We start from the raw sequence: 18,481 nt of genomic DNA on the forward strand, positions 1-18,481 counted from the left end.
AGTATAAAACCCAGGCAAATGACCTTATCCAAGAGGGCAAACTAATTTCAAATGCCTCAATTAATTGTGCACTTGACGCAGCAGACACTTCCTCTAGATCAATTAACACCAGTGTGCTCCTTAGAAGACATGCCTGGCTCCGCATTTCAGGCTTTAAGCAAGAGGTACAAACTACCCCCCCCCCCCCCCCCCCCCCCCCCCCCCCCACACACACACACACACACACACACACACACACACACACACACACACACACACACACACACACACACACACACACACACACACACACACACACACACACACACACACACACACACACACACACACACACACACACACACACACACACACACACACACACACACACACACACACACACACACACACACACACACACACACACACACACACACACACACACACACCGTCCCATGTCCGCAGACCATCTTACGCTCCTCAAACAAGAGGTTCTCTCACTGCTTCAAAAGCACGCAATAGAACCAGTTCCCTTAGAGCATCATGGAACAGGGGTATCCTCACTGTACTTCCTAATCCCCAAAAAGGACGGGACTCTGAGTAGGGGTGGGCGGAATTTGCGAAAGTGACTTTCGCAAATTATCGCGAAAATGTTAAAAATCTCCGCAAATACGCGGAAATATCGCGAAGATGCGGAAGTTTCCCGCCCGTTCGCGGTATTTTCTGCGTGGTCGCAGCTCGCCAACTAACCCATGCGGTTGCTCGCGGGCGCGGCCATCTTGTTTTCACTCTTCTCGCAGTGCATGATCGCGAGAAGAAAGACGTGATTGCGTGACCAATGACATTACTGCGGGCGCGATCTGTCGTGAGACGGCGCAAATGGCTACCAACAATCCAACATCTCGTGGAGAACGCGACCGGATCGGGAAAACTTGTCGGCGAACGCGGGGATTCAGGTAAGGCGATCGCGCGCGAGAATGTATTATTTTACAGCGCGAGCAAGAAACAAATTATCGCTAAGCTGCGGAATGCGGAAATTTTGACATTTTCATGCTCTCGGCGGAACGCGAAAATGTCAAATTATCGCAATTTCCGCGAGCGGAACGGAAATTTAGCCCAGGCCCAACTCTGAGACTAATACTCGACCTCAGACCCCTAAATTTGTATATACACTCAGATCATTTCCATATGATCACTCTTCAACAAGTGCTCCCACTGCTGCAACAAGGGGATTTCCTTGCTACACCAGATCTCAAGGACGCCTACTTCCACATTCCCATACATCCTGCGCACAAGAAATACCTGAGGTTTGTAGTGGACGGACAACACTACCAGTTCAGTCCTCCCATTCGGGGTAACAACCGAGCCCAGGGTATTTCATTAAATGTCTTGAAGTAGTAGCAGCACATCTCAGAAGACAACAAATTCATGTTTTCCCATACCTAGACGACTGGCTAATAAAAGCCAAGTCATTACACCAATGTGTTCTACACACTCACCAAACCATCCAACTATTACACAACTTGGGGTTCACTATCAACTACCCCAAGTCTCATCTCTAACCCTCTCACATCCACCAATATCTAGGAGCTACCATAAACACCTCCACAGCCCTAGCATAGCCCAGTCCAGCCAGGATAGCCGTTATACAAGCTCTTATCACAACATTTCAAAGCCAACACTCTCTTCCAGCCAGAGTGTTCATGCAGCTCATAGGCATGACGGCATCTTGCATCTTCACTGTGCCTTATGCAAGACTGCAAATGCGTCCCTTACAGGAATGTCTAGCACATCAGTGGAATCAGTCTCACGGACAACTTGCAGATCTGGAGTTGGTGGACAACCGCACATATTGCTCTCTACAGTGGTGGAGCATAACAAACTTGTCCAAAGGGCGACCGTTCCTGGAGCCTCTTCCACAAATAGTGCTGACAACAGACGCATCACTCACAGGCTGGGGAGCCCATCTACTCGGACACACCACTCAGGGCAAATGGACCACTCAACAGAAAGTGCTCCATATCAATTACCTAGAACTGCTAGCAGTATTCCTAGCACTAAAATCCTTCCAACTACATGTACAAAACAAGGCTGCCCTTATCCGGCGGACAACATGACAGCCATGTATTACATACAAAAACAAGGAGGCACACATTCTCTGCAGCTGTCCCAGCTCGCACAGAACATTTGGAGATGACCCATTCCTCAGAACATATACCTACTTGCAGAACACCTTCCAGGGGTCCGCAATCAGATTGCTGATCTGTTAAGTCGACATACAAAACAGATCCACGAATGGGAACTACATCCCCAAGTTCTACTGCCCTTTTTCCGAAAATGGGGCCAACCAGACTACGATCTGTTCGCCACACACAAACGCAAAATGTCCAACCTTCACCGCCAGGTTTCCCCACCCGGGGTCAAAGGGCAATGCGATATGGATGAACTGGTCATGCAGATTTGCGTACGCTTTTCCGCCTCTCCCACTCATTCCACTAGTGGTACGCAAGCTCAGGCAGCAGTCTCTCAAACTAATCCTAGTAGCTCCCACATGGGCACGCCAGCCGTGGTTCACAACACTGCTGGAACTCTCTCTAATACCACACCAAAAACTGCATCACTCCCCGTCCTTAATAACCCAGAACCATGGAGAGATCAGACATCCAGACACAGGTCAACTGAATCTGGCGATCCGGCTCCTGAAGTCCTAGAGTTTGGTTACCTTAACCTGCCACCAGACTGCATGAACATTATAAAAGAAGCCAGAAGGCCTACAACTAGAGCTTGCTATGCTGCAAAATGGAAAAGATTTGCCATTTACTGCACTAACAATAATATACACCCACTGGGTGCATCCATCCAGAACATCATTTTCTACTTACTACACTTGCAAAGATGTAATTTAGCATACTCATCCATACGTCTCCACCTAGCAGCATTAGCAGCTTACTTACAAAATCGACAGCATTTGTCACTCTTTAGAGTCCCTGCAATCAAAGCCTTCATGGAAGGACTTAAAATAATTATTCCTCCCAGATTTCCACCCTCTCCAGAGTGGAATCTGAACATTGTTCTTACTAGGCTCATGGGACCCCCATTTGAACCTCTACATAAATGCGAACTACAGTTCCTTACATGGACAGTAGCTTTCCTTATCGCAATCACATCCCTCAGAAGAGTAAGTGAAATCCAGGCTTCAACCATACAAGAACCATTCTTACAATTACATCGTAAAAAAGTGGTTCTTAGGACAAATCCAAAATTCCTTCCAAAAGTCATATCTCCTTTTCATCTCAACCAATCAGTGGAGTTACCAGTGTTCTTCCCAAACCCAGACTCTGTAGCGGAAAGAGCTCTTCACACCTTAGACGTTAAAAGAGCCCTTCCTTACTACATTGACAGAACTAAATCTTTCCGCAAAACAATTGTTTATAGCTTTCTCTCCACCACATAAAGGCAGCCCCATCTCCAAATCTGGGATTGCTAGGTGGATAGTTAAATGTATCCAAATATGCTACCAGAAAGCTAAACGCACACTAACAGTTCCCCCTAGAGCGCATTCCACACGCAAACTAGGGGCTTCCATGGCATTCTTAGGGAACATTCCCTTAGAAGACATTTGTAGGGCAGCCACATGGTCTACAACACACACCTTCACTAAACACTATTGTGTTGACGTACAAGCAAAGCAGCAAGGTTCTGTGGGCCAAGCTGTCATTAAAACTTTATTTCAAACTGCTGCAACCGATACAGGTGACCACCGCTAGGGGACATACTGCTATATAGTCTATGCTAGTGTGTGATCTGCAGCTCATATGCCTCGAACGGAATATGCTACTTACCAGTATGCATCTGTTCTTGGCATGTAGAGCTGCAGATCCACACACGCCCACCCTCCTCCCCGGAACCTGTATCTGTTCCAGCTTTATCTTACTTAGATATCACACATGGACATCTCTCTCTCTCTTCTACTAGCTCCATCATTTCCCATCATGGCGAAAAACAAGCGAACGATGGAGTTGATGCCCATGCGCACTATCGTCCAAGGGAGGGTCACCTATCTCGTGACTACAAAGACTTCTTCCAAGACAACAACGTGCAAGCATCCGAGCCCAACACCAGATGGCAATCTACTATGCTAGTGTGTGGATCTGCAGCTCTTCATGCCAAGAGCAGATGCATACTGGTAAGTAGCATATTCCTTTAGTTACTGGTAAGTACGGTTAAAATTACTTTTCAGGGTCAGTACTGAGCTACAAGATGCAGCACTGTGGTCTCTCCTGATAACAGGTGAGTAAATCGGAATTCGTTGTTCAACTGATTTTAGATTAATATTTTAAAGTTCCAAAACTCCTCACTTAGAAGAATTTCCAAGTGAAACCTGTCAATTTTAGCCTATGGAAGAAAAGTGAGTTATCGGCTTTTAGGTTAGTACTCGACTGGCAGAGTTAAGTTTCTGGGCATAGACTCAGGGGTCTCCCAGGGTCAGGTAGGTACAGTTGGTACACCCTCAGCAGCACAGGGGCAGCCGGGTGCAGAGGTAGTTAGGCCCAATGTTATCCAATGAGAGGCAGGGGGCCTTCGGTTGGTGGCTGCTGGCGAGCAGGCCACGCGGCTGTGGGAGCTGGGCTCCTGGTCACTTGCTCAGGGCTAATGGGGAAGTAGATTAGGACATAGGTTGCACTGCCTGGGGCACTCGGGCGGCTGGGTGCGGGGTGCTTTTGAGCCGTCGGGCGCTCCGTGTTATTCAGTGGAGATCTTGGAAAGTGAATAAAGGCTGCAGGCTCGGGGATGGAGGATCTTCAGGAGCAACCAACACTTCAAGGGGTAAGTTGGGATCTTGGAGGATAAGTTGGCACCCAGGAGTTGGGCACAGGGAGCCGTGGGGCGCTGGGTGCAGGGGTGTCATTTGACGTCGGAAAATCTTACCCCCTGCTGGTCGCGGTTGGAGGGGTCCCTGGTTCTGAGCCTGCAGGCATCGTCTAGGTCGTCGAGGAGGGTCCTTGGGCACTGGATTCCAGGTCAGAATCGCCGGGGGGACGTCCTCAGGGTCTTTGTCCGCTCGGGCACAGTCCGGGCTCGGCGGGTGCAGAGTGTGCTGGATTTGCGGTTCCTGACTGGTACCAGGGGTATTGCTGTTTGAGCAGAACCACTGCTCGTGGGAGTCCCAGTCTTGGTAGAGTCTCAAGGTGGTCAGGTCCTCCGGGGTTTTTGTGGTTGCTGACCACTGAAGGCGCCGGAGTTCCACAGGAGCAGGTTCAAGGATCAGCAGGCCGGTAGGGCTGGTGCCAAGTCAGTTGGTGTCGTCCTCTTGTTAGCAGCTGCGCCGCGGGTCTTCTGGTTTCTTGATCTTCTTGCTTGTTTTAGAATCGGAATCTGAGAAAGGAAGGTTCAGGGTGCCCCTAAATTCAAAATTTTGGGGCGTTACAGGTAGGGCGAGGGCAGGGACCAATGGGTCCCTGTCCTGGGATGAGTACACCCCCTATCCTGCGCCTCTCCGGTGGGAGGGGGTCTGATTGGGCAGGGCTCCCCATCCTCAAGATGGCTGGAGCCCGGAGTTGTGCTTCACCTCGCCTCTCCCACCTGAGGGGTGGAGTTGGCACAGGGTGGCACACCCCCTTTCCTCACGTAGGGTTTCTCGCCAGTCTTCCCGCCAGAGTTGGGGTCAGAACTGGTGGTGGCCAGTTGCTGAATACAGCAAGTGGCCTGGAGAAGCTCTCAAAGGCGGCATGCCTTTGATGCTTCCCCCTGCCCATCCTGGGGAGGAGACCTAGCACCTCGCCCAGGAGGTGCATTGTTGCAGGCCCAGGAGAGCGGGGGCCCTCCACCCAGGGGTCCAGCAACATGTCTGCTGTTTGGCAGCCTAGGCAGCCTCTCAGACAAGACGTGGATTGTAGGTTAGGTTTCAGGGGGCATCTCTAAGATGCCCTCTGTAGTGCTTTTTACATTAAATCCCACACTGGCATCAGTGTGGGCTTAATGTACTGAGAAGTTTGACATCAAACTTGTCAGTCTTGAGTGTAGCCATTATGTTACTGTATGAATGAATACGCTACGACAACCTCCCAGCACCATATACTCTTAATGGCATCACTGCACTTATAGTGCCCAGGAATGGCTCTGGGTACTGTAGGGGCACAGGGCTCATGTACCTGTGTCCTCACCACTGGCATAGGGCACCCAGCTAGAGTGGTGGCTGATGTATGCCAGGACAGTGGGTTTGTGAGCATGGCACACAGGGATGTGTGCCAAGTCGACTGTGTTTAGTTCTGCACCAGGACACTCAGCCTCCGGGGGAAGGGGGGGACGGGGGGGGGGGGGGGGGGTGTCAGTGTCAGTCAGGGTACAGGGCCCCTAAGGGTGGCACAACAAGTGCCGCAGCCCATAGGGATCTTCTCTGGTCACAATGCCCTGGGTACCTAGGGCACCATTTACCAGGGGCTGACATGTGGCCAGAGATGCCAATTGGGTTTAGGATTTAGTGCAGTTTTTAGGGAAGGAACACAGGCCCTGGGTTCCTCATTGGCAGGGACCCAGGGCACACCAAGGAAAAGTGCATCAGGTATCAGGCAAAAAGTGTGGGGGGGTTACTGCAACAGAAACCCACATCCTTACAGTCTTGCACTGAAGGCATTCCTTCCCTCTGTCCGAGGAAGAGTAGTGCAGGTGTTCACGGACAACACCACCACCATGTGGTATTGCAACAAGCAGGGTGGGGTGGGGTCGTGGATCCTATGTCAGGAGGCCCTCTGCCTCTGGAAATGGCCAGAACATCAAGGCATTCCCTTGGTGGTTCAACACCTGGCAGGTTCTCTGAACGCCAGGGCGGCCAAACTCAGCCGTAGGTGCCTGATGGATCACAAATGTCGTCTTCACTCGGAGGTGGTGCAAGGTCTCTTTCGACAGTGGGGAGAGCCTTGGTTAGATCTATTCGCCACCGAAGAGAGCGCGCAATGTCAGCCATTCTGCGTGTTGGAATTTCCAAGGTGGCACTCGCTCAGCGAATCTTTTCATCGCGAGTGGAGTTTCGGTCTGTTGTACGCCTTTCCCCCTATACCACTTCTGCCCAGAGTGCTGAAGAAGATCAGGCGCGACCGGGCCCAAGTAAATTCTTGTGGCTCCGGATTGGGCACGAAGAGTCTGGTATCCTGAGCTACTCAACTTGGCCATCGATCCTCTAATCAGACTGCCTCTTCGGGAGGATCTTCTGTCGCAGCAGCAGGGGACGGTCCGCCTCCTGAACCTGTCCAGTCTCCACCTCCTTGCGTGGAGATTGAGCGGCGGCAGTTGACGTCCTTTGACCTGCCTCCCGAAGTCTGTGACGTAATCTTGGCAGCCAGGCGTCCCTCCACAAAGACGGTATACACCTGCAGGTGGAACAAATTTGTGGCATGGTGCACAGCTGTGGATCCCCTTCCTGCCCCTCTTTCTGAAGTAATCTTGTTTCTTCCCTCTTTAGCCCAGCAGGGCTCTTCTCTGTGCACTATCAAGGGCTATCTTTCAGCCATCTCTGCCTTCCTTCGGTTGCCAGATCAGCCTTCTCTTTTCAAGTCCCCGGTAGTTAACCGTTTCTTAAAAGGCTTAATGCATCTTTTTCCTCCAATCCCCTTCGTTATGCCTCAGTGGGACTTGAATCTTGTGCTAACCTATCTCATGTGTGCTCCCTTTGAGCCACTGAATAACTGTCCTTTACGCCTTCTCACTCTTAAAACTGCTTTCCTGGTAGCCATCACTTCTGCTAGAAGAGTGAGTGAGCTCCAGGCTCTTTCTTCAAAACCTCCTTCCCTATCTGTTCATCCGGATACGGTGGTTTTCCGGACCCGTCCATCCTTCCTTCCTAAGGTGGTCACTGCCTTTCACATCAAGCAGACCATTACTTTGCCCACCTTCTTTCCGCCCCCGCATCCTTCAAAGGCCCTAGTTTTGTGCACCAATTTCAGTGTCTTGCATGGCTCTGCGTTTCTGGAGTGGAAAGTTGTGTACAGAACTGACGTCAGTTTGCGAGGGCAGCATCTAAGTAGCTGTTGCGACGTCATCCCGGCGACCACAACACTGACGACGGACGCGGAGCCGACCGACGCCACCTTCTGACGCGCACAGGTACTGCTGACGAGAACATTTTCCGGATCCAGTCTGATGCCTGGGGGTAATTCTAAGGTAAGGAATTTGTAACTAACTAATGTTTTTTACCGATATATCGTTACCGAAGGTAAGTAACTTGTGCATTTGCTCTTATTCATTATCTGTGATGCTTTTATATAGTTTTACGGTGCATCACTAGCTTATGTTATGCATTAAATAGCCTGATTTGTAAAGTATAGTATATCTAGGCAAATGTGTATGAGACATTCACATGCTTTTTTCATACCTTGCATACCAAGTCACTGGTCCTCTTTCTCTTATTATAATATTGAAAAATCCTATATATATCAGGTGCACAAGTATCTTGGCCGAGGATTTTGGGTTGTCCGCATTGAAGGTGCAAGCAGCCTGCTTCAAGGTTATGTACTGGCACAAGCTGCTGCTATCTGTTTGTTTTTTCAGCTGAAGCATGACTAAAGGAACACAGAAACTAACCTCACCTGCTGCAGACTAAGAAACCACGAAAAATTGGAGGGAAAGGGATGTGTGCAATAAGGCCATCTAGGAAACTTGTTTGGATATGCACTTTTGGTGCAATTATAAACTGAGGATTGCAGCTAGAAAGGGACAGATTCCGAAACAGATTGATTTCATCAAATGATTAGGCCTGGAGATCACCATTTGATATGTTGCCAGTTTCCCTCCTGTAGGAAACTGGCTCTGTATGTACTAGACCAAACTGTGGTATAGTGTGCACAGAGTCCAGTGGAACCCAAAAGGTAGGCAGAGGTAAAGTAGATACACCTCACTTTCTATTTGTGGTAGTGTGGTCGAGCAGTAAGGCTTTATCAGAGGACATTGTCAAGCATTTGTTGTACACACTCAGTCAGCAAATGAATTCACACACTCAAAGACTGAACTTCAGACCAATTGTTTTAGTATAAAAATATTCTTTTAGTTATTTCATTTTATAGAATGAAGGAAGCCTGGCACAGGTGATCAATAAATACTTTTCAATAGTAATGCAGGTGTTATTGTACATGTACTTTGATTTGATTACAGTAGTGGTATTGATAATGCAATGCTTTTCAGAATACAGTACACCTACTTTGTATAGGACTTTTAGTAAAATGACCAGTAGATTACTTTGCAGATAACTTTTCTTACACAGTACAGTATACCTGGATACTACACTGGGACATTTCCTGTAAACAGGTGAGTAAAAGCGTTTGTTATTTAGTACAATTTTAAAGGGATTTCTTAGGTTGTCCAACTCCACAGTCAATGTTATCCTATGGAGAAAAATAGTGTTATCGGTTAGCAGGTAATTACTTTGTTGTGGGAGTTGGTATTCTGGGGTTAGACTCCGGAGTCCCCCAGGGTCAAGGATGCACTCTTGTTACATCCTCAGCGGCACTAGGGCGGCTGGGTGCAGAGTGCTGAGTCCTTATGTTATCCAACGGGGGATAGGGGGCCTCCGGTTGGTGGCTGCTGACAAGCAGGCCACTGGCAAAGCTCCTGGACTTAAGCTCAGGGCAAATTGGGGTTTAGGTCAGCGCAAAAGATGCACCCTCAGCGGCACTAGGGCATCCGGGTGCAGATTGCTGTTTTGGCGTCTGGAGCCCTGTAGCTTTCAATGGGGAGTCTCCGGTTTCCAAACACACTGCAGGCTTGTGGGTGCGACCGCCATTTGGAGAGATAAGTTGAGATGCTGGAGGTTGGTTAGGGACTGTTGGTTGGACCACCCAAGGCATTGGGGGGGGTTGGGTGCAGGGGTGCCTTTTAGGGTCAGATCTTCTTACCAGATCCTGGTCGTGGTTGGGAGGACCTTCCGGTTTGAGGCTGCAGGACTCAGTTGGAGGCTTGAGGGTAGGTCAGGGGTCACCGGATCTCGGGTCAGGATCGCCGGGGAGACGACCTCTTGGTGTTGGGCCACTCGAACTCGGGCTGACACACTGGAATTTTGCTGGAGCAGGTTTGAGGTGGGGACAGGCCTGTAGTGCTGAGGCCAAGTCAGTGAGCATCGTCCTTGTTAACTTCGACACGGCTGTTCAGTCCTTCTTCTTTTCTTCTGGTTTCTTGTCTGAGGAAGCCAGGGTCAGGGATGCCCCTAAAAACTAGATTTAGGGGCGTTACAGGTAGGTAAAAAGGTCCCTTCCCGGGGGGGGGGGGGTGGGGGGGGGGTTCGGGGTACACTCCCTGTTATGGGTGGGGGGCTTAAGCCTTTCCTTGGTTGGCTGGGTCCCCCCATCTGCAAGATGGCGGGGACTGAGAGTTGTGCTACATCTCTCCTCCCCCACCTGAGGGGTGGAGTTGGCAGAGGTGGGCATACCTCTTCCTCACTTGTTTTTCCCTCCAGTTCTCCTGCCCAACGTGGGGGTCAGAACCAGTGGGGACCATTTGCTGCAAGCAACAAGTGGCCTGGGGAAGCTCACAAAGGGGGCAAGCCTTCCCCTTCGTGGACCCTGCCCATCCTGGGGGAGGAGGCTTGGCACCTCATCCCAGGATGTGCATTGTTTCAGGACCCCGAGACAGGCTCTCGACCCAGGGGTCCAGCAACCTGTCTGGTGGTGGCAGCTGAAAGCAGCCACTCAGCCTGGACACTAGTGGTTGGTCATCTCTAAGATGCCCTCTGTGTGTATTTTTCATTAATCCCACACTGGCATCAGTGTGGGTTTAATGTGCTGGCAAGTTTGATACCAAACTTCTCAGTTTGCAGTGCAGCCATTATGGTGCTGTGGAGTTCGTAATGAGACTCCCAGCACCCTAATATTTGAATGGCAGCACTGCATTTACAATGTCTAAGAATGGACTTAGACACTGTAGGGGTGTAGGGCTCATGCACCTGTACCCGGACCACTGGTATAGTGCACCCAGCTAGAGGGGTGACTGATCTATACCAGGGCAGTGGGTTGCAGGCATGGCACACAGGGATGGATGCCATGTCGACTCTTCACTTTTTTCTCCACAAAAACACGCAGCCTGCACAGGCAGTGTGTGTGTGTAGAGGTAAAAGGCCTCTAAAGGTGGCACAATAAGTGCTGCAGCCCTTAGAAGTCTTCCTTGGTCACAGTGCCCTGGGTACCAGTGGTACATGTACCAGGGACTGACCTGTGGCCAGAGATGCCAATTGGGTTTTGTTTTCAATGGAGTTTTAGTGAAAGAACATAGGCCCTGGGTACCTGATTGGCAGGAGCCCAGGGCACACTCAGCCAAAGCACATCAGCAGTTCAACAAAAAGTGGGGGCAGCCATGCAGAAAGAGGGCACTTTCTCACACCAACTGTTTAGATTTATCGTATTTTTTAATGTAACCAATATTTTCTTTTCTGCAATAACGTTCATTCATATAATCTGCACTAGAACAGGGCTTTAATATTTAATGCATCTTTTAAAAAATATATGGTGAGGATTTCTTGGCGGTCTGCATCATTTGGGGAAAGGCGCTCAAGAACTCACTATTAAATATGGTGTCTGACAGGACTGTTTGTTATCCAGTATACATTATCTCCAGGTAAGTTGTAGAGGCGAGTGGATCACGGCCTATCAGTCTTTTCTGCTCTTATTGGCAAGTTAGTTCATACCTGTGCTTTTCAGGGGGCTGTAAACGTATATCTGGGTCATATTTACAAGAGGACTTGAAAAAATGTACAGGCTAGACCCATTGAGTCAGCTGTGTCCCAGATCTTCCTCCGCTTCTCGCAAGGTGTTTTGATTAAAATGTATTTTATTTTTATTTTGTCACTCTAACTGCAAAATCTGTTCTAGTCTATGAATGCATTACCTAAGATATCCCTAGTTAGCACTATAATGAAGGCATTACAAGTAGAAACTTTTCATCTGAGTTTTTATTCCCCTAATCTTTCAAGTGCAGCTTGATCTGATTTCACACCAAGATCACTTTGAGCTATGTTAATTCCCAGACATATTTCACCAGTTGAAAATTTTAAGTAGGAGAACAGCGCACGTATTGAAAGTTTCATTTTTTTCTCCTTCTCTAAGCAAACTATCCGGGACCTGTTTGAAATGCCAATAGAGGAGGGGACAAAAAAAGAAGTGGACTGTTCATCTAGGAGTTCTCTGCAGGACGAAGATGATGGAGCACCCTCCAGACAGAGCCAAATCCTAGAGCAGGTGAGATAAAACGTTCATACTACCTATAAACCATTCAGTGTGAGGGCACAGATGCAGGTAAAGGCACTAGTCCTGTAAGTACCCCCAAATAATTTCACAGTATAGAAATAACAGGCTCACAATCTACTGGTACACTCCTCATATTCTGTTGGCTGTGCTCGATCTCTGGTATTTTTACTTGAAAGTTGATATTGTAGAATTGCTGTTTTGCAATACACATCAGTCCGCATGCCATACTAACTTCAACTATAGGATTACAGTAGCAGATTTGTGGCATCCACCTTTGGGAAAACAGAAAGGGGCTATCAAAAATGCATAGTGACACAACCCAACATTCCTGCTCTCTACCTTCAGTTATTAGAGTTTTTCAGATCTCAAGCCAGTAATATTAATTGATGTTCTTTCACCCTATTCATGTGTCCTTTTCATTTAAAATTCTGTTTCGTGTTATTTTGTTGTTGTTGCTCTATCAGGAATAATCAAACCAATTTGAAGACTTGAGTCTAAGAAGGCAGGGTGTACTTTTTCCATATCTGTCATGTAGTCTAAGTAGGTGTTGCATTCCTACAAAGGAACAATGATCATGTATTATTTTGTATGTTATCATCTGTTACCTGTGTTCTGATTTTGTTGCCTGAACATATTCTAGGTTGACATGCTGTGCATTCTTTTACCATCTAATGGTTGGGTTCTGAAATCATTTTGTTAATTTAAATAGTATTGTATAATGTATTCAATGCTTCATACCCCTGACAAGGCGGTAAACTTGTCGAGTTCCTGGTGCTCCTTCGGAGTGCCTAGTGATGCGGCATCAGATATAGGAAGTCTTGTGGAAGAAATGTTCTGTGAAGTACTCAAGGTTCAAGACCTGCATCAAACATGATGTAATGAGCTGCCGGAGCATAGGTCTAATCAGTACCTCATCTTGTGAATCACTCCACATAACTGACTGAATACAGAACACACTCCGCAATAGTTCATTCAGATGGTGCCATCTGCCTCCAGGTATGACGACGTGGAACCACATATAGGTACTACACCTTGGCATTGATTTATGTTCCTTTTTCCCATGCCTAAATGTGGACCCAGGGCTCTGATCCTCTCTCCTCCCACCCTCAACATCACCCTTAAAAAAACATAACAGGGTTTAAGACTTGCTGTAAGCAGATGTTGGTCACAGACCAGCACGTCTGCCTTTAGCCTCTACACAAAATTCAAATCCAGGTCCTGCAACAGATGCATCCAACAGCCATCAGGGAACGATAAGCCAAACACTAAATTACCAAATAAAAGAAGCAGGGCCACTACTATTGGCAAGGTCGTTCCCAGTCCCGTTCACCATCTTCGTGTAAGTCCAGGGAAAGGAGAAACTCAAATGACACGCTAAAAAAAAAATATAAAAAGTACGAGTGAGGCGCTTCATCTCGTCTGTGCTTCTCATATACAAAGCTGCTGATCCGGCTTTGCTATCCATTTCTAACCTAATTCCGGTTCTGGAGCTGATGCTCCCAAAGTTCCCAAGCCATTGTCAACTGCACAACATATTGTGGCCTTCAAGGATGCCATCATGCAACTGTTGAAAATATATACAGATTCCTCTGGTGCACCTTTGGAGCATCCAGACGGATTTCAACCTGCTAGCCCGGCACAACTTTCTCTGGTTGGCAGGACCTGTTATGCCTCTGGTGCCAGGCTGTGCCTCGATGCCCTTGCCATAGACCCCCCCCCCCCGGTGTTCGTCATTTGGCTTTGGTCCCTCTTTCAGCAGAACCCATTCTGGATTCCTTCCAGACTCTTTTGAGGGAGCCAGAGCCAATTGCAGCTAGATAACATATTTTATCATGCTAAATGATTATTATGACAGGTGGTCACGTGAGAGGAGAAGGTGGCGGCTGGCTAAGGAGTCCAGTCGCGAGCTCTGAGCCCTCGAGAAACAAACACAACAGAAATGAGCAGTAATTAAGCAGAGAACGGCGGACAACCGGCAAAGCACTTGAAAAGAGGAAGGCTGATTAAATTGGTACAAAGAAAGCAAGGAGAGGAAAAACAGAGAAGTTTACCTGCACTCGACGACACTGGACGTGGAGCCCAGCTGAAATCCATCTTGCGCTGCCGAGGGGTACAGCGAAGACACGAAAAGGAGAAAGTGGAGTTGGAAGAGGCGGCGCGGAACAGCGTGATCTCCCCCTGCAGTGTATGGGCAAAAGCTGTCACGGTGTGCCGAAGGAACAGGAAGGCTGCCGCAAGGGTGCCTTTTAGGGGACAAACATCGGCAGTATCAGGAGGAGGAGGAGCCCCCTGTGAACATCTCGGCGCAGAGGGTGGTGTGGTAGCTGAGTGTGGCTGGACTTGGAGGAGGACGAATCCGCACGAAAGGGTGAGTAAGTGAGGGAGAGGGCAGTTACAGGCTGTGAGGGGGTGCCGGGGCGCAAGGATCATATGTAACTTAGAGGGACCAGAGCAATTATTGAGCACAAGAGGACCGGCAAAGACAAAATGTGGTGTAGAGGGTGAAAGCATCAAAGAGACAGAAGCCTCCCTGCTCCCCACGCAAGTAACACAAAGTGTAAGACAGGCAAAAGAGGACGAGGTAGGTTACTGTCTAAGGAGTAGGAAGCAGCCAGATAAGGAAGCGCACATTTTTGCAAAAGAGAGACAAATTAAAAATACTGTAGTCCCTAAAAGCACTAAGAAAATAAAGGAAAATACTGCAGCAAAAAAAACGCAACCCCCATTATCCAGAGGATGCCAAGCCAAATTAAAAACACCAGGACTAAATAGTAAACAGAAGGCAGACAACGCGGAGTTGGTAAAGACCCTAAGAGAAAAAACTGTAGAAAAAGCTAACAAAGTGGCAATGGATGAAAATAGATATAAGATTCTGATGACAGCAGATCAACAAGAACAAATCATGGAGTTGGCTAAGGAAGAGCGGGCAGATACAGTGGCCAGAGTACATCCCATAGATAAGCCTGATAAGCAGAAAAATCTGGTGCATCAAACCAATGTAGAGACAATGTTGGAGATGAGATCTAACTTTGAAACCTCAGAGAAAAATCAGGCAAAAATTCAGGAAGCATACGAAATGCTAGATCAAAAAATTAACATGCTTATAGAAAGGGTTACTGAGGTGGAGCTGGAGGTAGAGGTATTAAACAAAAAGGTTGAAACAAACAAAAAAGATTGACCTACTAAAAGCTAAGGAGTACGAGATCAGGGACAAAATGGAGTCTCTGGAAAATCATTCCAGAAGGAATATCCTTAGAATTTTAAATGTCCCAGAAGGCCTGGATGGAGAAGACATCAAAAACTTAACTATTAAGCTACTGGAAGAAATAATCCCCTGGACAAAGACGGCAGATCTCACAGGTGACATTCAAAGAATCCATCGGGACTCCTTCGGGGAAAAATAAAAAAAGAACCCAAGGAAAATCCTGGTAAGCTTCAAAACATACAGACTGAGAGAGAGGATATTAAGTGAGGGTCTGAAAGCAGGTTTATTTTCAAAAAACGATTGGTCCTGCAGAATTAGAGCTGACATCTTCTAGCAAACGCAAGACCGGCAATGGCAACTAGGCCAGCTCATGCAAAAACTAAAAATGTTGGGGGCGACAGTGCAGATGCGTTTCCCAGCAGCATTGAGAATAATGTGGGAAAACAAAATGCACAATATAAGGGACCCAAAGGAAGTTGAGTGCTTAATAGAACTTATGGAAGCACAACAGAAGGAACACTCATAGCCGGAATATATTGAAACAAAAGTAGTAAAAATAGAAATTAAAAGGGTAAGGAGCTCAAAGGGGCATACCTGAAAGTAATGGATTGCGAAATAATAATACTACAAGAGACTCATTTACGGAAAGAAGAGTGGGTAAAGATCCTAAAGAACCAGAAATGGGTGGATACATAGGTCTGTACAAATCAAGAGTGCAATGCAAAAGGTGTGGTAATTCTGTTTAAAAAATCACTAACGGCAAAGACAGAATTTGCTGAGGTAGATAGGAAAGGAAGATGGGTGATAGCAAAAATCAAAATGCACAATAACCCATTCACAATAGTGGGATACTATGCCCCAAATATAGACGACCCCGAGCCTCTTCAAAAAGTATACTCCCAACTTTTATCGGTAACATCACCAATAGTTATGGGGGTGATTTTAATATATTATTAGACCCCAAAGAAGATAGACCTCCAGCGAAGAACTGTCCTAACTTACCAAAAATGAGGGAATGGGTGAACTTATGTATTAAAGATCTAGGACTGATGGATATATGGAAGCAGAAATGGGAAAAGACACACAAATTCACTTTTTAAAATAAAAAATTGGGGCATTCATCTAGAATGGACTATTTTTTAGTAAACAGAAACCTGCCAAATTGTACTCAAAAGGTGGAACATATGCAAGCCCATTTATCGGACCACTCGGCAGTGGTTTTGCGCCTCACCTTAAGGACAACCTTCATTAGCCCAAGATGGACAGTAGATAGTCCTCTTTTTAGAAGCACCGCAGGTAGAAGAACTAACAAAGGATACAGAGGTATTCTCCCAGGTAAACAAAGAAGGGACCACAAAACAAATTGCTTGGGAAGCATATAAGGCTTTTATCAGGGGAAGAATAATCAGTATTGTAGCGCATAGAAACCAAAAGAAAAAAAAACTCATAAAAAAGCTGAAAGGAGAAATAGTAAAGTTGGATTCAGAGCTAAGCAAGAACATAACCGTACAGGAGATCTAGTGTTATAGAGAAGAGAAAGCTAAAGATGGAGGAGTTGGTAGATTATTTCGAAAAAATTGTTAGAGACAGATGGTAGGCTAGTAATCACGCACATCACAAATATGGTGAAGGTTGCGGCAAACTACTAATAGAAATTAAGAGGGGGGGACTGGGAGTGGGTTAGGAAAAATTAGGTCCAGTACCAATACTCCCAAGAAATATCGTTATATCACGTTGTGGTAACTGTTCCTTCGGGAGAAGACAGAGTCTCTAGAGGTAGTGTACCCTAACAGAGTGAGGTGGGGAATCTCTCCTTTAGATACTAGTGCCCTCACACACCCTTGCGAGTCTCATGCTTCATCGGGTGTTGATCCTCGTGGGGGGGGGGGGGGGGCGCTGCAGTCCCCCACGGGCCCCGCAAGAGGGCTCTTTGTCGGAGATCTTTTGTGTAGACGCCGCAGTTGTGCTTGCGGGTGTGTGGGCCTAGGAAAAAAAGGGGTGATAGTTGTGTGTGTGGTGTCTTAAAGTTACCCTCCGGAACCGTAGGGATAGCTTTATTCGTTGGTCCGGGGTAGGGTTAAAAATAGACAAGGGACAAGGACAGTCCTCTATTAATAGATGGCATAGGGGACGGGGTATTACTCCTCTGCTCCTAGTGCCCGTGTGTGAAAAAGAGTGCGCTGGTCAACATGTTTCGTGCCGTCGTGGGTCCCTAATGGATCCCCTCGCGCTTTGTCAGGACCGAAGGATGTGAAAAATGTGGAAAGTAAAAGGAAGAGAGTGAGACACTCTTAGTTCCAAAAGTACCTCTTATTCAGGTTAGATAATGCGAATTGCGCAATGGGGGACACTAGTTCACGTGTCCCAGCCTAGTACCTGTGGAAATGAAAGGGAGATAAAAGGAAGGGGGAACACACAAATAGAGACTTTAAAAATGCTCGAAGTTCACACAGAGTGTGAAATAAAGAAGAGTTTCTGGTGCCCTAGAATGCATGCTGGTTGGTAGCGGGACCAGTCCTAAATGTCTCAGACCGTGGTATGCGCTTCAGTTTCAGGTGCTATTAGCCATATAACGCCAAGCGAGAATAGTGAACATTGGTCAAACAAACAAAAGTGCATAAACATATATATAGGGTGCAAATGGAGCTGAGAGCTCTCGTATTCAATCGAGGTGGCCACCCGAGTGACGCGCCTAAACGGCACAGAATGATGTTAGAAGCTGCCTGTTGGGTAAACTATGATGCAGCGCATGAAGACCAATATGATAGTATAGTTTGTTTGTGGTGCGTTTGTTTACAAGGAACAATGCGGTATACTTTGTGCACTGCGGTCAAGGAAGAATAAACAAAACATCAACACTGAAAATTCCATATTACAGCAAGTAAGCCCCAATTTGGAACTTCCCTGTTACCCCGGAATGTCTTTGAGAAAAGCTAGCAAGTCCCTTGAGCGAAAATAACATTACAACATGGGGTCAACTAATGGAACAAAACTCTATAGTGGAATTGAAGTCCTAAAGGAGTTAACAAAAAATAAAATCCTAAGATTTAAGTATTACCAACTTACTAGCTGG

The 18,481-nt window shown here is 47.2% G+C and overlaps 1 protein-coding gene across 1 annotated transcript in view; it reads left to right on the forward strand.

Moving 5' to 3' along the window:
• SRCAP (Snf2 related CREBBP activator protein) overlaps nucleotides 1-18,481 on the forward strand; it is a 1,742,136-nt gene that overhangs the window by 1,533,226 nt on the left and 190,429 nt on the right. The window contains exon 31 of the mRNA XM_085618450.1: nucleotides 12,063-12,194. Within this exon, the coding sequence (XP_085474576.1) occupies nucleotides 12,063-12,194 (132 nt within the window). The remainder of the gene's footprint in view (nucleotides 1-12,062; nucleotides 12,195-18,481) is intronic.

This window comes from Triturus cristatus, chromosome 7 (genome assembly GCF_964204655.1).
Source record: "Triturus cristatus chromosome 7, aTriCri1.1, whole genome shotgun sequence".
NCBI lineage: Eukaryota > Metazoa > Chordata > Amphibia > Caudata > Salamandridae > Triturus > Triturus cristatus.